Source organism: Hippocampus bargibanti, linkage group LG01, assembly GCF_051943395.1.
Source record: "Hippocampus bargibanti isolate YZ-2025 linkage group LG01, ASM5194339v1, whole genome shotgun sequence".
Classification (NCBI taxonomy): Eukaryota; Metazoa; Chordata; class Actinopteri; order Syngnathiformes; family Syngnathidae; genus Hippocampus; species Hippocampus bargibanti.
In genome coordinates, this window is record NC_142734.1 from 11,942,701 (window position 1) to 11,970,047 (window position 27,347).

The 27,347-nt window shown below is 42.2% G+C and overlaps 2 protein-coding genes and 1 non-coding gene across 8 annotated transcripts in view; all 3 read right to left on the reverse strand.

Annotated features, from left to right (window-relative positions):
* Positions 1 to 827: 827 nt before the first annotated feature.
* Positions 828 to 16,629, reverse strand: uba1 (ubiquitin-like modifier activating enzyme 1). 4 transcript variants are annotated; one of them, XR_016114977.1, is made up of 27 exons: positions 15,065 to 15,289; positions 13,674 to 13,790; positions 13,545 to 13,603; positions 12,068 to 12,236; positions 11,103 to 11,237; positions 10,911 to 11,017; positions 10,750 to 10,840; positions 10,526 to 10,658; positions 10,343 to 10,440; positions 9,158 to 9,304; positions 8,882 to 9,058; positions 8,673 to 8,780; positions 8,515 to 8,595; positions 8,094 to 8,246; positions 7,861 to 8,026; positions 7,594 to 7,790; positions 7,442 to 7,506; positions 6,923 to 7,118; positions 6,473 to 6,547; positions 6,190 to 6,379; positions 6,035 to 6,138; positions 5,860 to 5,952; positions 5,565 to 5,756; positions 5,195 to 5,296; positions 5,018 to 5,118; positions 1,272 to 3,827; positions 828 to 1,224 (listed from the first exon to the last, which is right to left on the reverse strand). XR_016114977.1 is itself a non-coding variant. In XM_088996405.1 (26 exons), the coding sequence occupies exons 2-26, from the start codon at positions 13,788 to 13,790 to the stop codon at positions 3,692 to 3,694; spliced, it is 3,192 nt and encodes a 1,063-aa protein (XP_088852531.1). In that variant the 5' UTR covers positions 16,415 to 16,629; the 3' UTR covers positions 828 to 3,691. The 4 variants fall into 4 exon arrangements, 3 of the variants coding, with proteins under 3 accessions (XP_088852531.1, XP_088852521.1, XP_088852540.1); XM_088996405.1 differs by lacking the exon at positions 15,065 to 15,289 and adding an exon at positions 16,415 to 16,629 and having other exon boundaries at positions 828 to 3,827; XM_088996395.1 differs by having other exon boundaries at positions 828 to 3,827.
* Positions 5,374 to 5,494, reverse strand: LOC148903101 (small nucleolar RNA U6-53/MBII-28). The gene has a single exon (XR_016117715.1). It is a non-coding gene; the product is annotated as a small nucleolar RNA U6-53/MBII-28 (small nucleolar RNA).
* Positions 16,630 to 17,007: 378 nt separating the features above from the next.
* Positions 17,008 to 27,347, reverse strand: part of LOC148903102 (uncharacterized) — a 47,326-nt gene continuing 36,986 nt past the window's right edge. For 2 of the 3 annotated variants that reach the window (XM_088996444.1, XM_088996435.1), the window contains 9 exons: positions 26,189 to 26,320; positions 25,329 to 25,403; positions 24,595 to 24,733; positions 23,834 to 23,954; positions 23,441 to 23,516; positions 23,222 to 23,358; positions 22,883 to 22,961; positions 22,710 to 22,797; positions 17,008 to 20,488 (listed from right to left, as the gene is read on the reverse strand). In XM_088996444.1, the coding sequence (XP_088852570.1) occupies positions 19,139 to 20,488; positions 22,710 to 22,797; positions 22,883 to 22,961; positions 23,222 to 23,358; positions 23,441 to 23,516; positions 23,834 to 23,954; positions 24,595 to 24,733; positions 25,329 to 25,403; positions 26,189 to 26,320 (2,197 nt within the window). In that variant the 3' untranslated portion in view covers positions 17,008 to 19,138. The remainder of the gene's footprint in view (positions 20,489 to 22,709; positions 22,798 to 22,882; positions 22,962 to 23,221; positions 23,359 to 23,440; positions 23,517 to 23,833; positions 23,955 to 24,594; positions 24,734 to 25,328; positions 25,404 to 26,188; positions 26,321 to 27,347) is intronic. The other variant, XM_088996453.1, reaches the window with a different exon arrangement.

Here is a 27,347-nt window from a genome sequence, read left to right on the forward strand (position 1 = left end):
GTACACACGGAGGAAAAAAAAGTACAACACTTGAAAATATTTGTCTTTTGACAAGCCAGGAGAGTACAGTATTCTCTGGATATCTGATCAACCTTAAGAGAACCCTGCAATTAAACTTTGATATGACGAGATCTTGTAAATATGGGTTGATGCAATATATCAATATGCCTTTCTTGATACTTGCACTGTGCGGGTTTTTTTTATTAAACGGTTTTGCACAGTAGACAGTTGACATTTTTATTTTGTTATGCTTAGAGGATCTTGTTTTCTATCCTTTCAACCCCCCCCCCCCTTTCAAATTGCTGCTGTGGACTTGTGGCGTCACCGGTGCGCACCGCATCTTTAATGTCTTTCAATTCCTTGATCTCCTTGATGTGCGTCTCACCCAGACGCATATCACACGCTTGAAAATGGTATAAAAGCCGCTGTCGTGGGACAGAGAATCAGACTCATCTCGGACTCAGAGACTTGCAAAGCCCCGCACAGGCACTTGCTAGACTCCACGCCACGATCAAGCTCTGCGCGTCACCTGCCTGGGAGATCTGACAACGAACCTACTTACAAATAAAGAGAACCATCAAACTCTTTAGACTGCAAATTTCCCCATTGTGGGACGAATAAAGGTTTTCTGATTCTGATCTTAACACATAAATTATTGGTAACAACCATTACGGCAAAATCAGGGTGGAAAGAACAAACAAAAGTCAGACTGCAAATTTCCCCATTGTGGGACGAATAAAGGTTTTCTGATTCTGATCTTAACACATAAATTATTGGTAACAACCATTACGGCAAAATCAGGGTGGAAAGAACAAACAAGTCACAAGTGATGATTTGACATTTATTCACTATCAAGCTAAGTGCTCCCATATCAAGATACATTACCTTGCTTTTACACTGTAATGTCTTTAAGATTTTACACTGTAGAGAGAAGAGTTTATCATCTACATGTTGTGAGCCCTAATTAGCTCAGAAAAAAATGCAAAAGAAAAATAAAACAGGACATGAAATACAAAGAAATCGGATTCAATGTGCAAGAGCACTCACACTGCAACGAGTGCTAACTGAGGTTAGATCAGGGGTGGGCAAACTTTTTGACTCGCGGGCCGCATTGGGTTCTAAAATTTGACAGAGGGGCCGGGCCAGGAGCATTTGGAGGGAGTGTTTGGGCCGGAAATACTCTGAACAAGTTATGTCCATAATTTATAAAATCACTTCAAATGACTTCGACTGAGCGTATTTTACAAAGATGTGGAATCTTTGTAAAATACGCTCAGCATATAGCTATAGTTTACGTTTTAAGACTTGCGCTGAATATTCATGAAGTCTTGTTTTCGAGTTGATGACGATCCCCATGTGACGTCACGTTTGGACCGCCCCTGACCGAGAAAGCGACATACAATGCATTTTGAGTACTTTGTTTGGTCTGAAAACTTCGTGTTGATCCGTGTTGATGGTGAAATTAGAAAGAAAACACATAAATAACGCGATGGTGAATCGTTGTGTTGCACCAAGACAACTATTTGATATTCGCTGACACAAATTCCCAGCTGACAAATCAGCCCATTTCCAACGGAGCTTGGGCGCAATCTTCTGCATTTTCTGGGTGCTACATTGCTGTCATTGACGGCTCGAATTGATATGGGAGGACTCCTTGAATCAATTGCAAACATTTATGCTTTCCTCTTTAGAACTATTTGAATCATATTCATAACTGGATGAGTAACAAGAAAACATCTTCTCCGAATCTGAAGCCATTGTTTTGATTCTCGATCAAAGGCAAGACGTCTTGGCGTGACGTCACGAACAGGGGGGTGGGACCTTCTGAAACTGACCATTTCCGGATTCATTTGAAGTCATTTTTATTTTTGTTTTTCATTTAACTAAAAATATCAGCCTGCCTGATTTGGGTATTTTAGATGCTATAAAACGTTTTTCTGATGTCAGTGGGAAACAAAAACAAAAAATGGTGCCGGTTGTTCTTTAAATGTAGTGTGTACAAACCTCATAGCACAGTAAGAACACTACAACCGAATTTATTAACTGTCTTTCAAATGTGAAAAATATCCCTGATCAGTTAATAAATTTGTCTCAAGGAATATGGCGTTTACATACTATTTCGCAGATACTTGGAGGAGGAAATGGAAATAGATTAAAATAACATGCACTGTGATTTATCAAGATTACGTCTGTTTTTAATAAGTTTCTATCGAAGGGGCAAAGTTAAAGAAATCAACATTTATTGAAAAATGGAATCACTTTCAAAATTCAAAACATATTATTACACAACGAAATTTCAAGCTCAATAATACCTACTTGTGTTAAATTCCGCCAAATCATCGATGGTTTGTCCTGACCGAGCGCTCAACAAACTCCTCACTGACGCCCTCGCCTACACGCACAAACAAAACACGTGTACCGTCGCCGACCTACCTGCAGTTGAAATTTGCATACTCGGCACGGCAGCCAATCAGAAGCCTGCTTCTTTCTTCCGGACTTTCGCAAGCGTTATAAAGTCGTGCAATTGCATGTCATTTTCCAAAATAGATGCACAGAACCTCAGACCAGAAGAAAGATTCAAAAGAAGCTAACAACATATGTGACGCTAAAAAAAACGTAAATTTACATTAAACCGTGACTGTAAAGTGTACGTGAGACTTATGAAAGGGGTTTAGTGGCTCGTAGGAAGGAATGCAAATGTTGTATTGTGCACCGCAATGACAATAGACTACTGCAGCAAAATCTACAGCCTTGCACATTTACCGTAAATTAAGCAAGGTAGCATTTGTAGTAGGTGCATTCTTGTTTTAAAAAAAAAAACTTTATACTTTGTTACAATGTTTTTTTAATGTGATTAGTTGTGGCTTTGTGCTTCAAGTTGTGAAAAATGGGACAGGCAACTTTTCAGTATCTGCCCTGTTGTTCGCTAACTTTTTTGTCATGAGTTTTAGACACTGTTTGAACTATAATTTGGGCAAGTTCGGCGGGCCGGATTAAAAAGCCTAACGGGCCGTATGTGGCCCGCGGGCCGTAGTTTGCCCATGCCTGGGTTAGATGCTTGAACTCAACCCCGCCCCCTGGGTATGATTTCAAATGCAAGGGGCGGGGTCACTTATGTGGCAATTGAGGTGTGATCTGATCTCTGGGCTCCCAGGGCGGTCCTACAACCCCTCCAAAAATTTGTTGGTGCCATAGTTAGGGGACGTGCTACAGTCAAATGGATAACGTTCTCACATGTATGATTTTTGCTCAATTATTTACTGAGTGGTTTATTTTATGCAACAAGTAAAAAGAAGCAAACAGTCATGTGAAATGGAACGCAGTTCGGAGTAGCAACATCACCCAAGTTTCAACTGTGCCCTGAGGCGATGCAAAGTATCAGGACTTCTGGTCTATATACAGGTTTCTTGCCGTCTGGAAGAGCCACATCTCAAAGTACTGAACATAAGTGGATCCCTCACACGAGCTACCAGATTCAGCTCAATGGGACTAAGTACACCAAGGCAGTGTGGTTACCATAAACCACACGCCTGGAGAGGAAATGGGGAGGAAAAAAAAGGTTGCCTTGTCCGATTGAGAAGACCTGAACCACCCCAGTGCGCCCGCCCGCAAGATGAGCTCAACCCCTGATAATAAACACCATTTCCGTCCTGTAACCCCCAACCCCCCTAAAGTGGGTCCAATGCGGAGCTCAGCGAATAGTATATCTGACGTATGGCACTTCCACGTCTTCATCTGACATGTCGTTGCAGCACAACTCGAACACCAGAGCTTTGACGTGTCTGCCCAACTTCTTCTTAGACACCTTGGTCACAATCTCAGTCATCCTACGGGACACAAAAGAAAGAACGTTATAGGGCTTCAACAACAGCTACAGCATTCAAATGTGTTGAATAAAGTGGGAATATTTTCAGAATGGACTATTTAATCAATAATCCCATCGATGAATCATGTAAATCGACTTCAAAATGTAAAAAATTAAGAAATCATGTCTTTTTTGGCCATATGGGGTCTCCACTCCCACATAGTATCTATATTGCTTTGAAATGTAGGGCATTGCCCGGTGAGTGAACACGTCAAATAAGAGCAATATTGGATAGCTGTTAACTGGCTAACCAATTAGCTGTCTGCATGTTTAACGTGTCAGCGCGAGTTGAAGCTATTGGCAGGTGTGGAAAAAAAAGCTCATGTCGATGCACAAAATTGTGTTTTGACATACAATTCTGACTAAGAAAAAGGCCAGTCTTAAATGTTATGATTTCCTATGGGATTCGCGGCACAAAGTATCACGATCTACATATTTTACTATGCTGTGTTCATCTGAAACATGACAAAAACTTGTGTTTGACTCAAATGTTGAACAAATATTTGGTGGTAAAACAGGTTTATGGGACAAATTATTGCTGCAGTGTTAATAGTTTTGTCCACGTGAGCAATAACAATAAGTAAATGTGTATTGTCATTTACTTTGCTAGATGGACGGAGAGCGCAAGAGAGCAAGAGAAAGCTCAGGGATAACAAAATAAAAATAACCATGTAAATGTCTCACCTACATAATTAATAATTAAGGAATATATTTAAAATAGTCAAGGTAATATGAACATTAATGAACAAAAATGACTTAATCATAACACTTATTGTGGCACTTGCAGATGTACACACATGTCAATCAAGTGAATTCGTGGAGGAACCCGAATGGGTTAAATTCGTCTATAAATTGTTTTTAATTCAAATGAAATGTCACCAAAAAAAACGCTTAAGACTTGAAAATACACAAACGGAAAAAATCTGTCCCTTTCAGCAGATGTGCTGATGTCGTGACACGGTGATTATATTTAGGCAGTTTTAGTATTGCGAGATTGCCGCTATCGCCACATCCCAAGTAACTAATATAAAGTAAAATGTATTGAAGACCCAATAAGTGAATTCCGATACAACAAAGGATGACTCCATTCAACTAACTGTTGCAGTGACCATTCTTCCTCCGTCAGTGCACGACATGAGAGACTGTACTCACGGCAGCTCGAGTCTCTCTCCGAGTTTAGTCGGAGGCATGAAGAATGAGTAGAGCATGGACACTCCCTGGGAAAGCATGGTGATCTCCAACTTATGCTTGTTCTAAAAGTAAAAAAACAAGTTTACTTCCAGCAGAACAGAGAAACAAAGAGGTTGGTTCTAGCAGGTGAAAGCATACTTTAAAGAAGTCCAGAAACTGCCGCAGTGTCATCTCCTTTCCACTGGGCTGCAAACCACTGACCTCGAACCGATCCCATAACGTCCACTCAATTTCATAGTACTGTAAAACAAAAAGTACAAAACGGGACAATTCGTCATCACGGTCGGCCTTTCAACAAATTGTGGGTGAGCAAACGGTCTCCTCAGCACACACTGAAACTATCAGCGTGAGAAGTTCAGTGGAACGCACTTGCACCCCGACAGATGAACTGCATCTGCCTGATGCATCAGTATTAGCATGGCTGGATCATCATGGGAGCTAAATATTGAGGTGAATTTTCTGTGTCAGCTACACACTCGTCACGTTAAATTGCATGCCGCCGTCCTACCTTATGTCTGGGAGCAGCAATGGGGTCGGAGAAGGCAAAGAAGGGCAGTGACAGATTCATGAATCCGTTCTTGTATGACTCCAATTTTTTATGCCCTTGGACGATCTTGATGAGCTCGAGGCACACCAGACCCACCACAGCTGCTGTGGTGGTGGCAATAGCGGGAATTATTTTTCCAGCTATAAGTTTGCTCTGCATGGTGAATAAGAAAAAGGACAACGGCATATTCAGATACACAGTCAACATTCGCCAAAGTAGAGCTGAGCTCCGATGGTTCAATAATGCAAGCACTCACATTGTGTCTGTCAGTTGGGGGAATGTCATAATTCTCAGCTCTCAGGTTGGACGCTGCTACGATGAAGTCCATGTGGAAGTTGGTATCATCATCCTAGGTTGATATCAGTACAAATCAGCACATTGAAAGACCAACTCATAACATTACCAGGAGAAGATATGACAACAGAGTTTACCTTTTCAAAGTCAATAGCACAGAGTTTGAACTGATAAGACTCAGGCACAGGGAGCAACGCCTTCAGTTCCTCTAGTCTTGAGTCGTCTGCTCCAGAAAAAAGACCTTTTACGAAAACTTTAGACCTTGTTTATATTTGTAACCCTGGCTGCTTACCAACGGAAGAATTGCTATTCTGTAGATCCTGATCAGAGACGTGGATTTTCACCCCCGAGCGTGGCGTGAAATTGGGCACCTTGGCCTCCTGTGAGAGCTTGATCACAACGGCACGATCAGAGCAGCTTTCTATGCCATACGTCTGGGCAAACAGGTTGGCTGCGGCCATTATGTAGTCTATGTGCAGGTCCTACAAGGTACAGCAATGCTTCAGTTTTTCCAGCATTCGACATGTTGCCCGAGAACAAAGCAGGGCAAGGGGGTGTAACGAATTCATGCTCACATTGCTAGTGCTGAATTCTAGGGGGTGAGGACACCTCTTTGGACCAGACCAGAAGGGGGCGCCAGAGCTCGTTAGCTGAAAGCAAGAAACGCATAATACATGAATGTTTAATCACAAAAGAGTGATGAAAACACAAGGGCTCACTTTTTGTGCGACTGAGATGGCTCGAGGCCTCTTCTCACTAAGTGGCCAGTTTAATTTAGCGAAGGTAGACAGCAGGGTTAGTATGTTCTTGCACTTTCAGCAACCAATTGGAAACTCAGCTTAGTAGTAGAACTTCTCAACAATAGCACTTTCGACTGCAGTAACATTTGTCCATGTGGAAAAAAATACCGCCAACTTTCATGCAACAAAAGTTTGACTTTTGATCGAATCGAATTATTCTTAATTCATACAAATGCAGCGGAGTCAAGAGAAAAATGCCCCAGTGACATACAATTAAAGAAATACCTGATCTGGGGGGAAGTTGTGCAAGAGCTGGCGGATGTTGTTGCTGTACTGGCACTGCCAGTGGTTGCGTGCCCAGGCTACGCACTCGGCAAAATTGCGGGGACAGTCTGTGACCAGACTCTTGTAAACAGCCTCCAGCAACTCAACAGACTGACCTCCAGGAAGTTTCAGGGTGCGCTCCATGAACTTGGAATCACTGCAAGACAACCCGTATGTCAACAACACAAATTTGTCATCACAATAACTGATAAATTTACAGTGCCATCATTATAAGGCTTTGAAAAAGGTGCAGAAAAAAATCTTTAACTGCGTAGGTACAGTTCTGAGGAAAAGTGCCAACAGAATCTTGAAGACTGCTTTATCTACTCAACAGGCTACCTGAGAAAATAAAGCACAACCAACGACTTGACTTGTGTCAGAGAAGCTATGCAAAATATAAAACAAAAAGGCCTGGGTGCAACAACAGACGAGTTTAACTAAAAAGAAAGACAAAAGCAATAAGAGTGGTGACAGACTCACGAAAGATACTGCATGGCATTCTCTGGTGGCTGTTTGAAAAGCCCCTCAAACTCATCGCGGGCCCACTAAGTAGAACAAGTGGAGACCACATTCATCATTTGTTTGACTCAGTGTTTCCCCTTCAGGTGAAGCCATTGTACACGTTAACTCACTTGCAGTGTGTGCTCAATGGCATTTGGGAAATTCTTGAGGGTACAGATGGGAATGGACTTCTCAGGTGGATCCTGGCTTGAGCTGTACGACTCCGTCAGGAAGGGGATCACTACCTGGACATTTCCTTTGGTACCCAGAGTGCCAGACTCCAATAAAGGTTTACGGTAGTACACACACCTGCGATCCATGTACAAACCTGTCCCAAAAAAAGAAAGATGCAAGGATCGCAGAGGATGGTAGAAAGGATGATAACTACGGTTACTTACGAGCATCAACATTGTCCAGTGCATTGGCTACTCCATCAAGACTCTCAAAGAAGTCATCATCATAGACTTTTTCTGTGTCTGGGCCAACCCTGTTTTGGTGACCAGTGATTTTGATGGAGGGATTCATCTGTTTAACTGCTGCTGCAGCTGTGCCACTTTTCATTTTCTGTAAAACAGACAAAATGTGAGCAAATAAAATTGTGATCATAGAGAAAAAAGAAGAGGACACCTACGGTAACATCCGATTGTCTGAAGAGGAACTGCCTGTTGAGGTTAGACTTCTCAATGGTGTCCATATCGGTCACAATGACTTCGCCATCGCCACCAGCCAGTCCAATCATGGCAAAGTTTTTTAAGAGCTCACAGCCAATCGCACCAGCTCCAACCTGCGAATCAGGCAAGTAAGGCATTGTGTAACAAAAACAGAAGGAAACATCAAACAGACACATTTCTCCTGTTTTAGTGTCGAATTAAATAAAACAATAAATAAATTACAAGATTAAATTTAGTACTTTTCACTATGGTGCTGACTTTACTATTTGCGGGCATCCTGTGTTTAATGTGTAGCTGCATTTGATGTAAATAAATGTATTATTTCAATCTGCTTTGGTTACAGAAGGCTATTTATAGCGGTGGAGGGAATCACAGATTTACCAGGAAGTAACGTTGCTTGGCAAGCAAATCCTGCAGCTTCATGCCAAATACTGCAATCTGTCCATCGTACCGACTGTTCCTCTAGGAGGGGAAAAAACAGTTGGTGAGCATCACGCTAGATTCAGGATCCATGTTGTGGGGGATGTGGTAACACATACAGGGGAACACTCTTCCTCTGTGAGTGTGACTCCGTCCTCTTCTGCCAGGCACTCCAATGCATCAAAATACAACCATTGAATAATGGGCATAAATTTTCCTGTGCATGCCTGAAACACACGTAGAAATCAACGAAAAAAGAAATAATTTCAATGCAAATAATTTGTGATTGTGGTATAGACAAATCATAAGCCAACAGCTGCCAACTGACCTTCATAACTTCCTGTGCAGCCAGACCGCCAATGAAGGCGTTGACAGGGGCCAGGTCACCCGCGCAGACATAGCACATCTTCTTGATGAGCGCCTCATCAAGCTGCTCTACTTTAGCTGATCCAGACTGAGCAGCGTTCAGCTCCTTGGCTAATGTCAACATCTCTTCACCGTCAACCTGAAAGGAAAAAAACAGCAAAGTTAGTGCTGGACAGACCCCCAACCCTCCACACAAACAGACAGACGCAAAATGTGCTACTGCCAATGGCAAGATTACCTGGTTCCATGGCGCAGGCAGGCGGTCGTTTTTCTTCTGGAAAGCGTGGATGGCCTGAAAGCCCAGATGTAATTGTCCAGGACGCTCAAACTTGCCAAAGTCTGTCATTATGAACTCTGGTTCAGCCATGGAGGAGGAAATGGATTTCTACAGGCCCAAGATAAACACAAGTTGGTCATTTTACTTACAATCACACTCATAATCAATTTGATAGTATGAATTTCTGGGTATGTCATTTTTCCAGACAAATGTTTGTCCTTAATAAAGAAATAAGCTTGTTGATTGCTGACAACTTTGGCTGTTTTGTGATTTGTTTAAATACAACTCCAATCAGGTCGGGGAAACAAATAAAGATCCCCAACCAAGTCTATGCTCTATGCTAACTGCAAACATCAGAATGTCAGAAACTAAGATATGGCGGCATGGAGATGCACCATAAACTCAACTCAACTGTATTTCTAGAGCACTTTCAAATACACAAGCTGCATACAAAGTGCTGTACATGGACAACTATCATATACAGGAACACTATCATATACAACTATCATAAACAGCAAAAAAGGAGCTTATTTACACCTCAATTGTGGCAGGGGATTAGGGATTCTGACATAGGTTGGAGTGACAGTTGAAGGTGTCAACCAAGAAAAAAAGATGTTTCTCATGAGTAGAATTCTAAACTTTTGTCTGAAGAAACTACTGTATTTTCTGCTGTATAAAGGCACACCGGAGTACCAAATGAATGGCGTATTTTCAAACTTTTTCCATGTACAAGAAGCACCAGACTATAAGGCGCACCTTGAATGAATGAAAAAAGTTATCCAAATATAACAAATATATGAAAGTTTTCCAAATATAAGGCGCTACAGTAAAGGCTGGGGTTACCAACGACTTCGTCTGCAGGAGGGAATGGAATCGGTGGCTGCTGACACTAGTTGCAAGACCTGTTGTGGCTCAATATTACTTCACAAAAAAGCACACTTGCGTATAAGACGAAGGGTCATCTTAAGAAGAAAATCAAGTCTTTGGGGTGCGCCTTATACACTGGAAAATACGGTGTACATTTACAAAAAGACACAACAAACACCAAAGCGCTCATCGCAATGTCTGAGTTCAGCTACTTAACTACGAACATTACAGAGCAAGTTAGTCAACAATGGAAATGATGTGAATTTATGATCAACTTACAAAAGTGAATTTCTTGGGCATCTTGACCTGGGAAACAATTCCTCCTCTGACATAATCTGTAAATCCTGCTGTGTCACAAATGCTGAAGGTGTAGGGACCTGGACAGAGATAGACAGTGTCAGCTAAGTGATGTTCATCGGAAGACTAACTACAATTTCAGTCATGGAAACAAAGAGGTCTTACCCAAAACTTTGATCTCGACAGGCTGGCAGCCATTTAGCTCAGTCATTCCGTGCACCTCCGAGAAGGTTACAAAGTCTCCACTCTCAAAACCATGACGGGCTTCATCCAGGCATGTTACAACACCTGGATTGTCCTGGAAAGAATCATTTTTTTCATGAATTAAAACAGTGACGATATTCTTCGAATGTAAAAGTGTTTGTGGGGGGAAAAAAAACACTACCAACCTTGGTGATCATGGAAATCATGGCACTCAGCGGTTGCTCTCCATTAGTGTCATGCACAATCATCTCTTCACCAAAGTCGCAAAAAAGTTGCCTACAAAATAATTGCCGTGTTAGAAAGCATCAGGCAGGTCGGGGAAGTCAAGCAAGGGATATGATCTCACCCGAACAGGCCACGAGTGTCTGCAATGATGATCTTGATGCCTTTGCTGTGGCAGAACTCTCCCACCTTTTGCTGATCATCAAGAGTGGAGCTGGTCAGCACGACAACCTGGGTTACAGAAAGTTCACATTTAAAAAGTGCTCATTTTACCACAGCAAAGTTCTTCACCGAGTTTTCTCAAAATGGCTTATACCTGGAATTTGGTCAGGAAGTCTTCAGTGAGCGCACCTGTATATGCCGCCACAGGGACATAGTTGTTGAGTTCGGCCAGATGGGGCTGACTAACTTCTGCTCTGTTTTTCCCCAGGTCCCCTTCTCGAATATAAAACTAAATATAAAGACAAAATACATCGTAAATGACGAACATCTAAACATGCATTTTCTTCTTAATGATTATGTATACTGCCAATATTAATGAATCATAAAAAAATACAGTAAAGTCTCGTTATATCGATATTCAAGGGAGTCCGAAAAAATATCGATATAACCGGGACTATCGATATATCCGACCCTGTTTGCATGTAATTTTCTCCGTGCGTGCATAGAAATAGTATCGATATAACCGGGACTATCGATATATCCGATATCGATATAACGAGACTTTACTGTATATGGCTCTCCAGCCTCAGCTTGAACTGAGCAGACACTCATGATTGAATATTCTATTCAATCATGAGTGCCTTTAACAATGGCCTAAAACTGTCCCAAGTTCGACCATGATTACGATTCAACCGGAGGCCACTCACTGATAAATTTAGGTCACTCTTTCACAGTAATTGAGGGGCGTATATAAAGTGGCACATTGTTTGGAGTGAAAGCAGTCCATAAACTGTTGCTGCAATAGACTATGAGAAAAACGTACAAAGGAAAATATAAAATTTTGATTGACATTTGAAAAATAAATTGAGATCGAAAACTAATGAGGCGAGTCGATCGTGTTCGAGCATAAGATTTCTGATTCGTGTAGTTGAAAAATAAATGATTAGATCACATTGCAGAATCAGAAAGCCTTTAATAGTCCCAACAATGGGGAATTTTGCAGTTTTTGTGAATCATCGGATATCGAATTGATTATCTAACCTCAAAAGATTCTATCAGGTATATTTAAAAATTGATTACATCGTTAAAAGACGAGACTCAATTCACATGTCTTCTCACCTGAGAAGAAAGATCTCGCCATTCTGCAACCCCTTCATCATGTACGGTGACACTTCTAACCCCACCTAGAATGACATTCTTCGCAATCTCCACTCCAAGACCTCTCATACCAGAGATGAGCACATTGGAGTTTTGCATGCGCTTCATTGCAGCATGTCCCAAAACGTACCTGAAGGAATGGGTAGGCAAAAATCATTAAAGAACAACCGACGCCTCCGGACAAGTTGTGTCCACAATTTGTAATATCACTTCAAATGACTTCTACTGAGCGTATTTTACTAAGATTTCACCACATATAGCTATATTTTACGTTTTAAGATTTGCGCTGAATATTCAGGAAGTCCTGTTTTTGAGTTGGTGACGATACCTACCACGGTAGGTATCGTCACTGACCGAGAAAGCGACACACAATGCGTTTTGGGTACTTTGTTTGGTCTGAAAACTTCGTGTTGATGGCAAAATTAGAAGGAAACCACATAAATAACATGATGGTGAATTGTTGTGTGTGTCTATTTGATACTAGCTGACACAAATTCCCAGCAGGCAAACCAGCCCATTTCCAACGGAGCTTGGGCACTATCTTGTGCATTTTCCGGTACGCTACATTGCAGTCCAGACGCCTCAAAATGACACGGAAGGACTTCTTTAATCGATTGCAAACATTTATGCTTCAGAACTATTTGAATCATATTCATAACTGGATGAGTAACAAGAAAGCATCTTCTCCGAATCTGAAGCCATAGTTTTGATTCTCGAGCAAGGCAAGACGTCTTGGCGTGACGTCACGAACAAGGGGCCGGGACCTTCTGAAACTCGCCACTTACAGGGTCATTTTGAAGTAGTTTTGGGACACTGAGTAATTGTTATTGGTGTTTTTCATTTGACTAAAAATCAGCCTGCATGTTTTGGGTATTTTAGATGCTATGAAACGTTTTTCTGATGTCAGTTAGGAAACAAAAAAATATTGTCGGTTGTCCTTTAAGCTCGGCGAGTGTCCTCAACAGCACCATGCCATGATACAAATATAATCCTATTGATTAGGTAGAGAAACATTTGAACACATACCAGTATAATGAAAAGTCTGTTAAAATGTTTTCCTCACTTTATATGAAATGTAAAGTGACAGAATCCCCTTTATGAAAATCAAAAGATTTAAAAATTTGCCAGTTTGCTAACTGAATGTTGCAAAGTAAAGGCCATTAAATGATTGTATTTCAAAATGTAGCATGCTCTCAGCAAGATCAAATTCTGCTGTTTGTATCTCCATTGTATGCTTTTAGTTTAATTTTAGAAAACGGTTGTCATATAGGTTTGACAATTATGCATTTTAAAAAGGAACAATAACTTTTGCTTTAAAACAAGGAATAGAAAAACTATCAAGCTTCGCTTTGGTGAGATGAGGACATCTCTCAGGCAGTTGATGATGACTTAGGTACAATAAACCGAACTATTTTACTTTGAAAGAAAGAAAACTTACAGTTGTCTGGAGTACAGGCCTTCATCAATCTCAGCATCATTGCCATTCTTTGCCATGCCCTGCCCAAGTAAGTAAAAATACTAAAGATTTTATTTTTGCTCAGCATTTGCAGAAGGTCAGTGTGCTTACGTTGGCAGGTGTGTGGGACAGATCAGTTCTGACAGAGTTTGAGGAGGAGCAGTGGGATCCCGTCTTCGTCTCTGTTCCTGACAAGCGACGTTTCTTGGACAGCGGCGAGCTGGACATCTGCAGGCGAGTGAAAATTGAATTTAGATCTTCAAAGTAGGACAATCAACTCAGAATAAATGTCAACTATGGGAACAGACAAGGTGGATCCATCTAAATGGGATAGAATCAGAGTCAATTTGGTAAGAAGGGATTCTCATCCAGAGAGCAGCTGGACTTGCTTCGAACCAACAATAAATCAGATAGACATCACAGAGAACCTCAGAAGAGCTATGAACAGCAGCATTATGTGATGTTCTCATACAAGCACAGGTCCCCTTGTTGGTTTCAACAGTAGCCAAAATGGAACTGTATAGTGCCACTTAGCAGTTTTTTTGACAACGATACTAGTGCAGCGTGTTCTACCGGAAACAAATTCCTTGTGTGTTCTACATACTTGGCAATAAAGATGATTCTGATTCTGGTAGCGCTCTATTGGTTTTGACACCTGGATTTGGACGAGCTAACGTCTGAACAAAAACGCTGAATCATTCAGCCTGACCGCGGTTAAATGCTTGACAATGACTGGCAGGTCCGGCCACAAGAATGTACTATACAGAAACCGAAAAGTCGAGTCACTTGGGGCGAATGACCAGTTAAAATACGCCCCGGTGCGGGAGGCGACAAATGGGCAGCGGGGTCTCGCAATCATCGCCACCGTGTAACGAACGCCATCGATGCCGGTTTACCGTGAAAAGCAGTTTCTGGAACCCCTGAACGATCCGGAAAAACAGCAGCCAGTTGGCGTACAGGAAGAAATTCACAGATTGGCTGAGCATAACAGTGGATGTCGGGTGGAAATGAAAGTGTTACCGCACGGGCCACGACAGCACGGTTCCCTGACGCTTGGCTCATTTGCGCAACGCGATAAAAGCTAGCGAGGAAGCCGCTTCAAAGGCTTTAATACAACGCCCCAGAAAGCGCGTCAGGTCTTCGTGAAGGCCGGCGAGAGGCACCCAGCTGCGTGCCACTCATCGGTTCAGTCATTTTTTGGCGACCGGACCGGGTGGCAACATGAATAAGTTGGGAGGCAAAACCCAACGCCATTAGCACGACAGTGTCGGCCTATATAGGCCTCGGCTTGGCCGATCGACCACCATTCAGAACCTTAACGACTCATTAACCAACAACCAGCAAACGCGAATATTCCCGGAAGCTTCACGATCACAACGCGGCGAGCCGATTTGGCTGTATGCTAAAAAGGTAGAGAGGACTTACAACCTGAGCACGACCGGTTTGCGCTAACTCGGCACTTAGCCGCTCCACTCGCGTCCCATTGATTTCTCCTTTCTTACCAATAATCCTTCCCGGGGCCTTTCCGATGCGAACCCGCGCCCCTTTCGTTGCGTCCAGATGTCAGCGGTTGATTATTTGTCCACGAACGAAAAAAGGAGGGGAAAGCTTGGTAAATTGTCGGCCTGCTCGCACTATTATGTCGAGTCACTATGCTGTTGCAATGCGAAAGCTCCCCTCTGCAATAGCTGCTGCTTGGCTGGCTTTACGAGTGCGGACGGGAACAAAACCAAAATGGCAGATGGGGGGAATGGGCGGGGAAGGTATGACGCGTAGCCCGAAATATTCCACAGGAACGGTTGGCTCCGACCTCGCTACTCAGCACGCAGAATGCTATTGGCTGTGCGCTTTCACTGACTACGCCCCTCGTGACACGGACGTTTGGAAAGTAGTACTTGCGCGTACTGTATGGTACAATCAAATGCAGCATCTACTTGTCAAGCCATTCAAGTATCCCCCAAGGGCTTGATAATTAACAAATGAAGAGCGAAGAGTGGTCGAACCATAAATTGACGGCATCGTTATTTCGGCAAATTACCGTAATGTGGACAATTGTTGAAAAAACTCCATGTGTTGCACCACTGACGACAAAAAAACTTGCAACAAGTTCAAGCAAATAGCGAAAATGGAGTGTGTGCCCTCAAAAACTATAAGCGATGCTGAGCCGTCGGCCAAATACAGGTTAAGAGTGAGGAGCGTTCATATCTGAAGAAGGGTATTGGGGGAAGGGGTGCCTGCCTGCTGAATGACAAAGGCTCATGAACGCGTGGGCCGCACATTCTAGGGTACACATGTCGACGCGGGTGTCACTAGCAACATGATTTAAAAATAATTTGGAGGATGCCGTCGCAGTGCACAAAAATCGGAGTCAAATGTCAGAGGCAGCATTACTTGGCAAGCCCGAGAAGATGCTCGGCATTCAATGGTCGATGTCGTTTCGACGAATGTCGCAGCGTGCTAATCTAACGTTTGCCTCGCAATCGACACTATCCCCATGAAATACTCAGATTGCGGCCAACGTTGCTTGATGCAAATGACAATGAGTATATGCTTAACTTTTAGCACATTTTAACGTGCTCACTAAAGTGTTTCCCAGCTACACTTAAGGGAAGTTCCAAATGCCAATTAAACACACTTGATTGTGGTTATGAAGGAGTGGAGAAGTGAACTACTCCGGCGATCTACCAATAAAACGACTGCGTAGTTTGCGTGTGCACAGTTAGCTTTCGAGCTATCTAGCCACCCACAGTGACTTTTCACATCTCGTGCCGCTATCCTCATTAGCTTGCTGCTAAAATTAGCTAGCTCTGTCTAGCATTGACGAGAAACCGAGACAAGTGTGCACAACTTACCACATCCAATATTGCTCTGCCTGGTCTGTAGTATTAAAAAAAACCGGCCTGGAGAAAAGAAAACGTCCGAACAAACCGCGTGACAATTAAAATGCGCCTGTGGTGGGCAGTGAGTAAAGTATGTCACACAGTAGCGGGCTAAGGGGTCTGCGTGAGCTTTCCGCTGTACGATTGGCCGCCCGACGCTAGTTGGTTCAAGCGTCCCCCTCACCATTTCAGAAGCAAAGCAAAGCAGCAACATGTGCACGTTACAGACGCAACCATTTTTTTTATTCTTTGAGGAGGCTGAATGAAACTTTTTGTATGATAATTTCAAGAGAGACATTCAATCATTGTGCATGTTCACCTTAAATGAATATTTTAAATTGATCGAGTTGGGTACTTGAGGAAAACTACCATAGTTGCATTGTCTGCCGGCATGAACGATAAGCCACCCCCGTGCCCTCAAAATGCTGGTATAATCCAAAAAGCGTGCAACGCCTTATGGGATATGTAGACTCATTGACATTGTGTCTGATGGTTTTTTTATCTGTTATGCACTGACTTTCGCTCATTACATATTTAGATGGATTTATCACCTCCAAATCAAAACACCAAAATATAATCGGTAAAGATAATATTACATTTTATTTTTCTTAAAAGGCTGACGGACAAGGTATATATATTTAAAATGGGGTAGACTGAAACAAGAGAAAAGCACATAACATGGTAAGATAGACCCCAAAAAGCCTGACTAAAATGTATATTTCTCTTACATTTCTCATAGTAAATAAAATACGTTGATCTCTTTCTCCTAAACAAATAATCAAGATTTGTGGATAACTGACAAGGTGTATTTAAGGGTCATTTAGAACAAATCTCTTGCAGTGGTGGTTGGCTGCCAATTTGATGTGTATCCCAATGTGCTACCGTTAAAAAGGACGAAAGTAGGACTAGCAAGTCTTGATTAATGACGTTAACATGTGTTCACAACACACAGCATAAGATGAGTTGGAAATCCAGTTACAGAACAGTAAATGTATTTACAGTTTTGCAGGACATCATTCAAATTGTGGTTTGTCATTTCTGGTTTAGTACTTTTTTCCCCAATCTGTGCATTTTCATCACCCTTCTTAATGTGGATTTAATGCAGAATGATGATGTTGAATAGTGAGCAAATAATGCACAGGTAAATATGTCCATCCATCCATCCATCCATCCATCCATCCATCCATCCATCCATCCATCCATCCATCCATCCATCCATCCATCCATCCATCCATCCATCCATCCATCCACCCATCCATCCATCCATCCATCAGTCCGTCCGTCCGTCCCTCCATCCATCCAGCCATCCATCCATTTCTGCTTATCCTCACAAAGGTCTAGTGCAGGGGTCGGGAACCTTTTTGACTACGAGAGCCATAAAAGTAAAATATTTAGAAATGTTTTTCAGCGAGAGCCACACGCACGCGCGCGCGCACATACAAACGCTCGCATGCGCGCGCGCACGCGCGGCTACTTTTCAACAAAATATCAGAATGTATTATTTAAAATAACTTTGTGATAGTACTCACTGTTAACATGGATGGTTTTCCGTTCCTCGTGTTTGGTAAAAATCTAGGAAAACGATCGGAATGAAATTCAATTTGCCGGTCCAGAGGCGAACTTACTGCTAGCTAGCCTGCACACGGCTCATAAGCTTCCACACTTACTATCTAAAATCTACTCGCAGAAGTATGTCGATGCTAACGTTAACATGGGGCTTGTTAAAATGTCACTGACATTCGACTGTTTCATCGATGGTATTGTTTCATTGCAAATTAGAATCAGAGCATTTTCTCTCCTCTAATGCTCCGGTGCATTCACGCTGAAGTGCACAAGTTGGGCTCATTTAAAGGGGCGTTTACCTATTTCAACATGACGGCCACTATCATCCAATCAACATGGCGCCTTCGGCCATTCTAGGTCAGTGTCATCCAATCAAAATTGCGCTTTCCGCCAACTGCAGCCCCAACGGGAAATGAACGACGAAAAAAACGACAATATGTATTATAATATGTAATATTTATCGGCGAGCCATATGCAATCATCAAAAGAGCCATATATGGCTTGCGAGCCATAGGTTCCCGACCCCTGGTCTAGTGGCATAGTGGAGCCTATCCCAGCTGTGTTTGGGCAGTAGGTGGGGTACCCTGAACTGGTTGGGAGCCAATTGCAGGGTGCACATAGACACACATCTATCAGTGTTCAGACTCACACCTACGGATAATTTTGAGTCTTCCATTAACCTGCCACACATGCTTTTGGAATGTGAGAAGAAACCGGAGTGGCTGGAGAAGACTCACGCAGGCAAAGGAAGAACATGCAAACTCCACACCGGAAGGCATAGATGCTAACCAGTCAATCATTGTTCCGCATGAATGCTTATGCACACACATACTCTTTACACCTTCCACACAACGTACTTTTGTCTATTACATTTTACTCAACAATAAGACTTTGGTGCTAAACATACATCAAGACGTCAAATCTCAGCCACACCAAACAATACAACATCTTTGAAGGGATGATGTGGATGTGCTGTTTTAACAATAATGTCTAATCTTGCTCTACAAGAGGGAGACCGATTGATAGGATGGATTCCAATGCATTTTCAGAACTCTAACCTGGACTGGTTTGCCATTCTTTGGACAATACAGTGATTCATAGTTAATTCCCGTCTGTTACATGTTTTGGATGTGATCATTCACACCTATTTTCTAACCCTCTGGCTACCCCAGCTCTGGAGGAAAGTCCAGAACATTCAGTCTCACTCTGTCCACACTCTTGTTGTGCAGCAACCTGGACTGGGGAGGGTGGAGGATACGACGCAGGAGGAATAGAAAGGCGAGGGAGGGATGGCGGCACAGGCCTGGGAGAGGTCGGAAGAGGCGGAGGTGTGGCCAAGGTTTCCCAAGAGGTGTGATGTGAGGTGCGGACCCGAGCGGCGGCAGGGGAGGTGTGCGTGCTGCGGATGCGCCGTGGTTCTGCGGGGCAGTCGCTGATTTGCTCCAACAACGAGGGCATGTCTCCTTCAATCTTCTCCAGCACTGCCACCATTTGCTTCTCTATCTGCTCAATGACACTGTCCATTTGCCAGTCGCTTGTCGTACTGCTGCTCACTGTTCCGTGATGTAAACCGGTCCCATACATCCCCACACTTCTTCCACTTGCATACAAGGTGCCATATGGACTGCCATAGGACCCTGCCATCCCCATGCCGATGGTTCCAATGTCCCTGTTGTATGGTGTGGCGTGCCGGCCCAAACTAGCAGAGCTGCCAATTGCGTAGCAACCGTGACCTGCTGTAGGACTTTCTCGGGCAATATTAAACTCCGCACTATATCGGTCTGTTTTTTTGGCATCCCTGTCCCTCCTCAACATGGGACTTACTTCACCCCTTAAGCCATCACCTCGACCCACATCAGCTGCAATTCCCGGCGCAATTGGCGGAGTGGCTGATTTTCCCACTGAACTTTCTGCCACTGCCTCTGGCAATTGTGTCTGACACCAGCTGCTGTCATTTCCACCCTTCTGTGTGGTGTTCGCCAAGGCTGTGGCTGGAAGGCCATGAAGTGTTGTGGTCATTTTACGCTTGCTGCTGGGATCAGGAGAGGTGTATATCAGTTTCTTGTCAAGATGAGGGCCTAAATTATTGTCAGTTAGACTAGTGACTTCGGTGGTTGCTGCGGGTGTAATTTTAGATGGTATGTTTTTCAAATTGATGTCTGTTTTCTTGCTTTGACCATCCTGCATTTTCTTTATCTTATCACCGCCTAGGGATGCCTCAACTTCAAGATGCACCTCTACCGCCTGCTGTTTTTCGACTTCCTTTAGGTGTGGTGGCCTATTTTCAACCATAACCTCAAAAGGCACACCGCTTGTTACCCCCTCGCTCTGCGTGACCATGCCACCCTCCTCATCACTTGTAAACTCGGACAGCCCTCCTTTTATGTCCCCAGCATCTTCCCCATGTTGCACCTCAGCTGAATTGTCAATAACGGACTCAGAGTTCTTCAGACGTTGCATAAAGGTTGTGACACGAATCGCTTTCTGCAAGATAGGGGTAAAAAAAAGAAGAATGTCACAAGAGTTACTTCCATACAATATTGGTCCATTACTACCTCTGGTCCTACAGTACATTGAAGCGTTGGTGCAATTCCTATTGGACAAAGCTGAAAAACTAAGTGCTCCAATGTGATTTGCTTGAAGTTGAATTTTGCATGTGTTTACTTCCAGTTGGATTTCATACAATTCATCCTGGTGTGAATCACCCCATCTTCCCATGTTCCTATTTCCTTATATACTTGATACCCTGAACTGTGAACACTGAAGGAATTAGGGAAAATGTGGCATCTGAAAAGATTTTTCAAGACCAGGGAATGCATCATCTGGAAGTGTCAAGCTACAGTGACAAAGCAATGGTTTTCAAATGATAAAGCAGCGTCTAGTTAACTTGCATAATCGTAACATAAAGGTGCAATGTGGATTTTGATACGAGGAATGACAGGGGTCCTTATATATTGAATCATTACATTTAAATGGTCCAGAGTGGTGCCACTGGATCCTTTCCATTTTATTCCCTCCTTTTCTACACCAACATAACGACACAAACATCCCAACATCTCCACTGACAATCATGATCTTACATTATTTGTAAAACTAAACTTATTAAAATGAGGAGTAGGAAAGGAGCAGTGCCAACCCCTTTGAACCTTTGGCTGTGAAAAGGAAAAGTGGGACAGTGGATCTTCTCTGGGACTGGCAAAGTGAAAGTGCACGGACAGTTTGTGAGAAGACCTTCACCAGTCAAAATATGATCAACACACCCTATGCCTGACTGCTTTTTTCGTCACAATGAGTTCTTGACTATTAGTGAATTCAAATGCAGTTTCAGCCACGGAGATATGTTTTTTCATGCCAGACTGAATGCAGTTCCACCCACGCTCGGTCATTCCATTCTCTATTGTAATGATCACAATACCTTTAACTCCTGGGAATTATATGGAGGGGGAAAAAGAAAAACAGTTTATGGGTGTTACTGATGCTCTCAGGTCAGCAATACCATTGTTATATTTCCATTCTATCTCCTTGATATTAAAATTTGACATGGTCACATTATGAAACAGTAGCGCTTGATTCCAACATACACTTTCTAGAGCAGGGGTGTCAAACTCATTTTTTTTTTGGCGAGAGTCACATTGTAGTCACGGTTTCCTCTCGAAGGCCATTGTGAGTTTGGGGAAACCATTAGAATGTTTAATCTCCTCCACATATTACAGACATAACACACAACACTTTAATAAATAACTAGTTTTCAAATCTGAAATCAAGATTAACGACTAATTGTGGTTTACATGGGACAATTTGACATTTTGGTTCAGACTTTAACAAGTATCATGACATGCTTGATTTGATTTTTCAGGCCAAATAAAATGATGTGGAGGGTAAGATTTGGCCCCCAGGCCTTGACTTTGACACCAGTGTTCTAGGGTGATGCACTAAAACCAATACATATAACTATTGGTGCTGATATGGTAGGTTTTCAAACTTGTACTCTAAAAAAATGATGCTTTGATAACAATGATACTTTACAAGCTTAATTTATAATTTGGGGCCGATAATCTTATATCAATTTATCATGTGATCATATTCCAAAGTAGTGATGGGTAAATGAAACTTTATGAAGCACGTGTGATATATTTTCCTCCTCTAGATGGTGCTGTTGATCGAACCAATTACGTTAATGGAGTGGTCATTCAATTTTTCAGCACCGCTTATGTAACAAAGCTTCAAGGTAGGACGGTCAAATATATGTAAGGGAGTTGTGTGATAAATCATACCCTCAGGTACCCTGTTTATAGCTTGTGGTGTTCTCAATGAGTGGTCTTGTACTCTGTTAAACTTAACATAGATGTAACCTGGCATCCATTTTCCTACTTGTATATTTGTCAGGAATTACATTTGTCTCTGTAGTCCGTATGCAGTCTGACCCTAATATTCAGACCAAAACACGACATAACCATATAAGTATTGATTATTTGTATCAGCGAGTACTCACATGTAAGTACTTTGACTTCTACAAGGTCTGAAAATACATGGTGTCAGTGTATCTTGACTCTTTTAAAACATTACAGATAGCTTAGACTACAAGTACTTATACTCTTTAGACCTCCAGCTTTCACCTTTTGACTACTATCGCTCTAACTTCTCAATCATCTGTCCAGTAGCATCATTTTATGTAAAGAGATGGTGAGTGAGGATGACTTCCTACCCGCCATTTGGCCTTTGCAAAGTTCTTCTCAAATTGGGCGCAGACTCCGTCCTTTAGGTTCTTCTCAGATGCACCATTACCTGCAATCCTGACAAAAGCAACACTCTAAATGTGAGATTTTGTAGTGTGTCAAAATACATTTGCAACAATGTGAAGATATGAACACTTTATACCATTCATGCCAAAGCGCATCTTGTGCTGTGATTCTCAGCATCTGGTCCACCTCCATGAGGCGACAGACAAGCTCCTTAGCTGAAAGAGTTGATGCAAGCAAGTTTAACAGCAATGAGGCTATAGGATGAAATTATTTGGTTGACCAGCTTTTGTCATATGCAATATGTGTTAATTTCTTCTTTTGTTATCACTGGCTCAAGGACATGCATATGCAATGTTATTGTTGTATAATTTAACAAGGTTGGGATAATATCGATCAAAGTGAGAAACCTGGTCACTATGTGATATTAAATTCTCTTTGGAAATATATGTTGCTATCGCGTGGCAAAATCGTGTACCTGCAGGGGAAATGTCATCCCAGTACGGCGAATCAAACTCAAAATCACCAGCAACAATTCGACAGAAAATGATGCGATTATGTAGATCTGTGTTTTCCTCTTCTGTCTCATCATAAAAAGGAGGGTTACCTGATAATCTTAAAAACAAAAACAAAACACTGTTTGTGATTTTATACATTAAAAAATGCAATTGTTAAATTTTTATTGATATAGACTTACAGTATGAACATAATGACACCCACAGCCCAGCAGTCCACAGGTCGGCCATATCGATGGCGAGCGACTACTTCAGGTGCTGGAGAGGACGTTATGATGTTTGGTCGAAAATAAACGAATAGATGGCAACCCTAATACTCTCCTATCATGATCAGAATTCTACCCAGCACATGGTTTAACTGTTCATTTTACTTTAAAAAGAGTATTGCTAATCCATTGTCCTTGCTATGGGTCTAGAAGTCAGAAAATTAAAGATAGGAATAAAGTGTAAAGTAAATTACACGGGTAGAGAACTGAACTAGTTATAAAATTCAAAAATTACAAAAATGTTCTATGGAAAATCCCATAAAAATAACACGAAATGTCAACGTCTCAATGTGTTTAGACAACTCTTACCCAAGTATTCTGGTGTGCCACAGGGTTCTGTAATGGGCCCGTTCTCAAATCTTGACAGGTAGAAATCTCTCAAAACTACTTTGTTGTAGTTGTTTTCTGTGTAGTACATGAGGTTTTCCAGCTATTTGACATGGGAGGGTCACAAATTATTTCACGTATTTCGAGCAAAATTGAACACGAGGAGAATTAGAACCAAAATCGACTGTGAAATATACAGGACACGTGATTGGTGTTTTCGAGATCAGCACATTTTTTTTGGACAATCTTGTTTATAAAAAGGCTCTTGTGCCAACTGTGCAGTTTGTTAAATTGAGTGAATAAAGAAGGAGGCCACAGAACAATTGTTAGTTATTGCACATCCACTTTACCAATGAGGGGTAAAAGCCCAGGTTGAGATCATTGTGTATTTAGCTTACGGTAGTATCATTCAATAATTCCATTCCACATACAGGAGTGCTCAATTAGCCTACCATGCCTGTTTTTGGAATGTGGTAGCAAACCGGATGACCCGGAGAAAACCCACACACGCACGGGGAGAACATTCAAACTCCACACGGGGAGGCCGCAGCTGGAATCAAATCCATGACCTTTGGACTGTGAAGTCAATGTGCTAAACACTCGACCAGTGGGCCACCCATTCCACATACAGTGCAGCCTAAAAGAAAATTCCACCTTTGACCACCAAAGCACATTTGAGGGCTAATGGACACTAATGGGCTGATCATGAAGGCCAAAGCTACTAGTGAAAAATGGCAGAGTACCTTCAGGTTCCTGTGGACAATGTTGAGAGAGTGTAAGTATGCCACAGCCTCCAGCACTTGTCTAATGACGTTGGAGGCATCTCTCTCTGTGTAGTTGCCTTGGTCCTGAATCCAGTCAAAGACATCTCCCCCTGTAGCCCTGTTGCGAAAACAAACATGCACAAACATGAGCAGAAACCCAAATTGCTGCTGTCAGCCACACGTAACGCCATAAATCGCCTTTCATGCAGTTTGCTCCTATTGTCTATTAGTAACAATATTTTTACACAAACCCTAAAATACCACTATGAGCAATTGAAATATTACCTGTCTTTGAAAAGCCTATAGATGATGGCAGTTGTGCATTGCCCAAAGCAGAATGAGTGCTTGTAAAGCCGAAAGCGCAACTGCAATAAGCCCATTCATCGGATTTCTCTTATCTGCAGTTATTGCGTGACTAGAAGTTGCAAACACACGCTTGGCTGGCTACATATCGATCCTAGTAAGGTAAAGCATCGTTTCAGGGGCTACGAGTATAGTGCGGTGTGTTAGAGAAAGCAAATATCTCAACAAGTCGCAGACCTCTCTCAGCAATGGAGGACTACATCAGAGCACAAAGTAATAACAACATATGCTCTGCTTGGCCCCTGGAGCTGACAGATTTCTGGGTACTGTATTGTTCACCAATCATTGCATGCATGCATCGAGATTCAGGTAAGATACCATACAGTGTTCATGAAAAGCAAGACACTCACAGTTCCTGGATGATGTAGTATTCTTTCCGGGTCTCAAATGTATCTATGAGTTGAAGGATGTTTGGGTGATTGACCCTAGAAAAGTGTTCAATGAGTCAGATTTATAGATAGATACCAACTCGTCTGTCATAAGAGTAATGTATCGGTGTCTCTAGTTGATTAGGCAAGGTTGTTTCCCAATTCATTTATTCATTTTATTCACTACAGAGTAATTCTGAGTTTGATTATAACTTGATAAATATGTGTGAAAAACAACCCCAATGTCATTGGCCCAATCCGATGCCTTTAATTTGTGATGCGAGAAGCCAGCAAACCTGAGGAAAAACAACAAAGGCGGGACTCTCATGGTGGCAGTCATTTGTTGGAAACTCTTGCCCCTCAAAAACAACTTCAAAGCGGTAATGTTACGTGCTCAAACAATGGTCCATTATGAAAATGGTGCTTCTGTGGCAAATGAGTCACACCTCCTGAGTCATCACTTCTGTTTCAGATTGGTTGTTTTACTTCAGTGCATCATTATAATTTATTAGAGGCGCATGATGGAGGCCAGACATGGCTGATGTAGTCACTGATCATATTTACATCATATACTATAGTTGAGTCGTAATGACTCTAAACCAAAAGTGTTTTTGGAGGGTTAAGGGGTTACAAATTCTCCTTTAAGAAAAATAGGACATCTAATGAGCTCTTACACCTGAATGTGCTGGGACGCAGTGGTGAATTGCTAACCTCATACACAATTTATTTATTATTGCTAGAAGAATTAATATAGACCAGAAAGATAATCTCAAATGTGTTCTTTCTTTCGCTTTGTCAACTTCTCAGTCATACGTGCTTTTGTCCACAGATGGACTGCGTACAATTTCAGGATCATGATCTCGTTCTTGGCGGCCTTGCGGACTTTCCTGCCATCTTTCTTGAGAAACTTCTTGCAGACAAAGACTTTGTTGGTTTGTCTTTCCCGAGCCAGGCACAGCTCACAGAACTCCTTCCTATGTCACAACAAGGAGACAGCAAGAAAGACAAGTGCATTGACAGCATTAGTTGAATTTAGCATTAGAATCCTACTAAATTTATTTCCCTGACACAGAACAAAGAAATTCTGATTTTAACATGGCAAAATATGGAATTGTGAAGGTTCAAAATAAAATAATAAGCATTAGCGTGCAGGATGAAAAAAAATCTCAAATTTTCTGTACAAAGGCAGTGGAGAAAATCATGTTCAGATGATCATTTGCGCAATGTGAAATTCATACATGTTGGTTGAACATTGAGGAAAAAAAACAGAACGATTACAATGCAGACATTCTTTTCTCCACGTGATGAAGTGCACTTAAGTTTGGCCTTCTATGTGTTATATAAAAGATCTGCACAAATCTCTGAGGCCAGATGCTGAGGTTGCCATATGACCAGGCGTGTGTGTATGTGTGTGTGCACATGCACGTGTGAGTGAGTATGTGTGTAGCTGCAATAGGTTTTCAGTAGACTGAAAAGCAGCACTGATCTTCACGTCACAACAATGAGAAAAATTAAATGGCTGGTGATCATGAATAAATATCTTAATGGTCTTTGTATCACCAAATCAGTCCTTCTGAAAAAAAAAAAAAAAAAAAAAAAAAACAAGATTCTTAATCCCCCACAAAAATTGGAGCTCCCGACATTATTCCTTTTCATGTCTTCTTCTTTTCTTTCGGCTTTTCCCCTCAGGTATCGCCACAGCGAATCAATGTCCTCCATCTATCCCGGTTTTGTGCATCCTCTTCTCTCACACCAGCTACCTTCATGTCCTCTTTGACCATATCCATAAACCTCCTCTTCGGTCTTGCTCTCGGTCTCCGGCCTGGCAGTTCAAGGCTCAGCATCCTTCTCCCGATATAGTCACTCTCTGTCCTCTGGACATGTCCAAACCATCTCAGTCTGGCCTCTCTGACTTTCTCTGCAAAGCCTCTAGTATGAGTTGTCCCTCTAATGTACTCATTCCTGATCCTATCCAACCTGATCACTCCCAAAGAAAACCTC

Bases quoted from the DNA above. Each gene is read 5' to 3' on its own strand.
- uba1 (XM_088996405.1), bottom strand. From the start codon at position 13,790: ATGTCCAGCTCGCCGCTGTCCAAGAAACGTCGCTTGTCAGGAACAGAG. The intron at 11,238-12,067 runs GTGAGAAGACAT...CTTTATATTTAG, and splicing joins GGCGAGATCTTTCTTCTCAG to TTTTATATTCGAGAAGGGGA. The intron at 8,596-8,672 runs GTATGTGTTACC...TTCCCCTCCTAG, and splicing joins CAGAGGAAGAGTGTTCCCCT to AGGAACAGTCGGTACGATGG.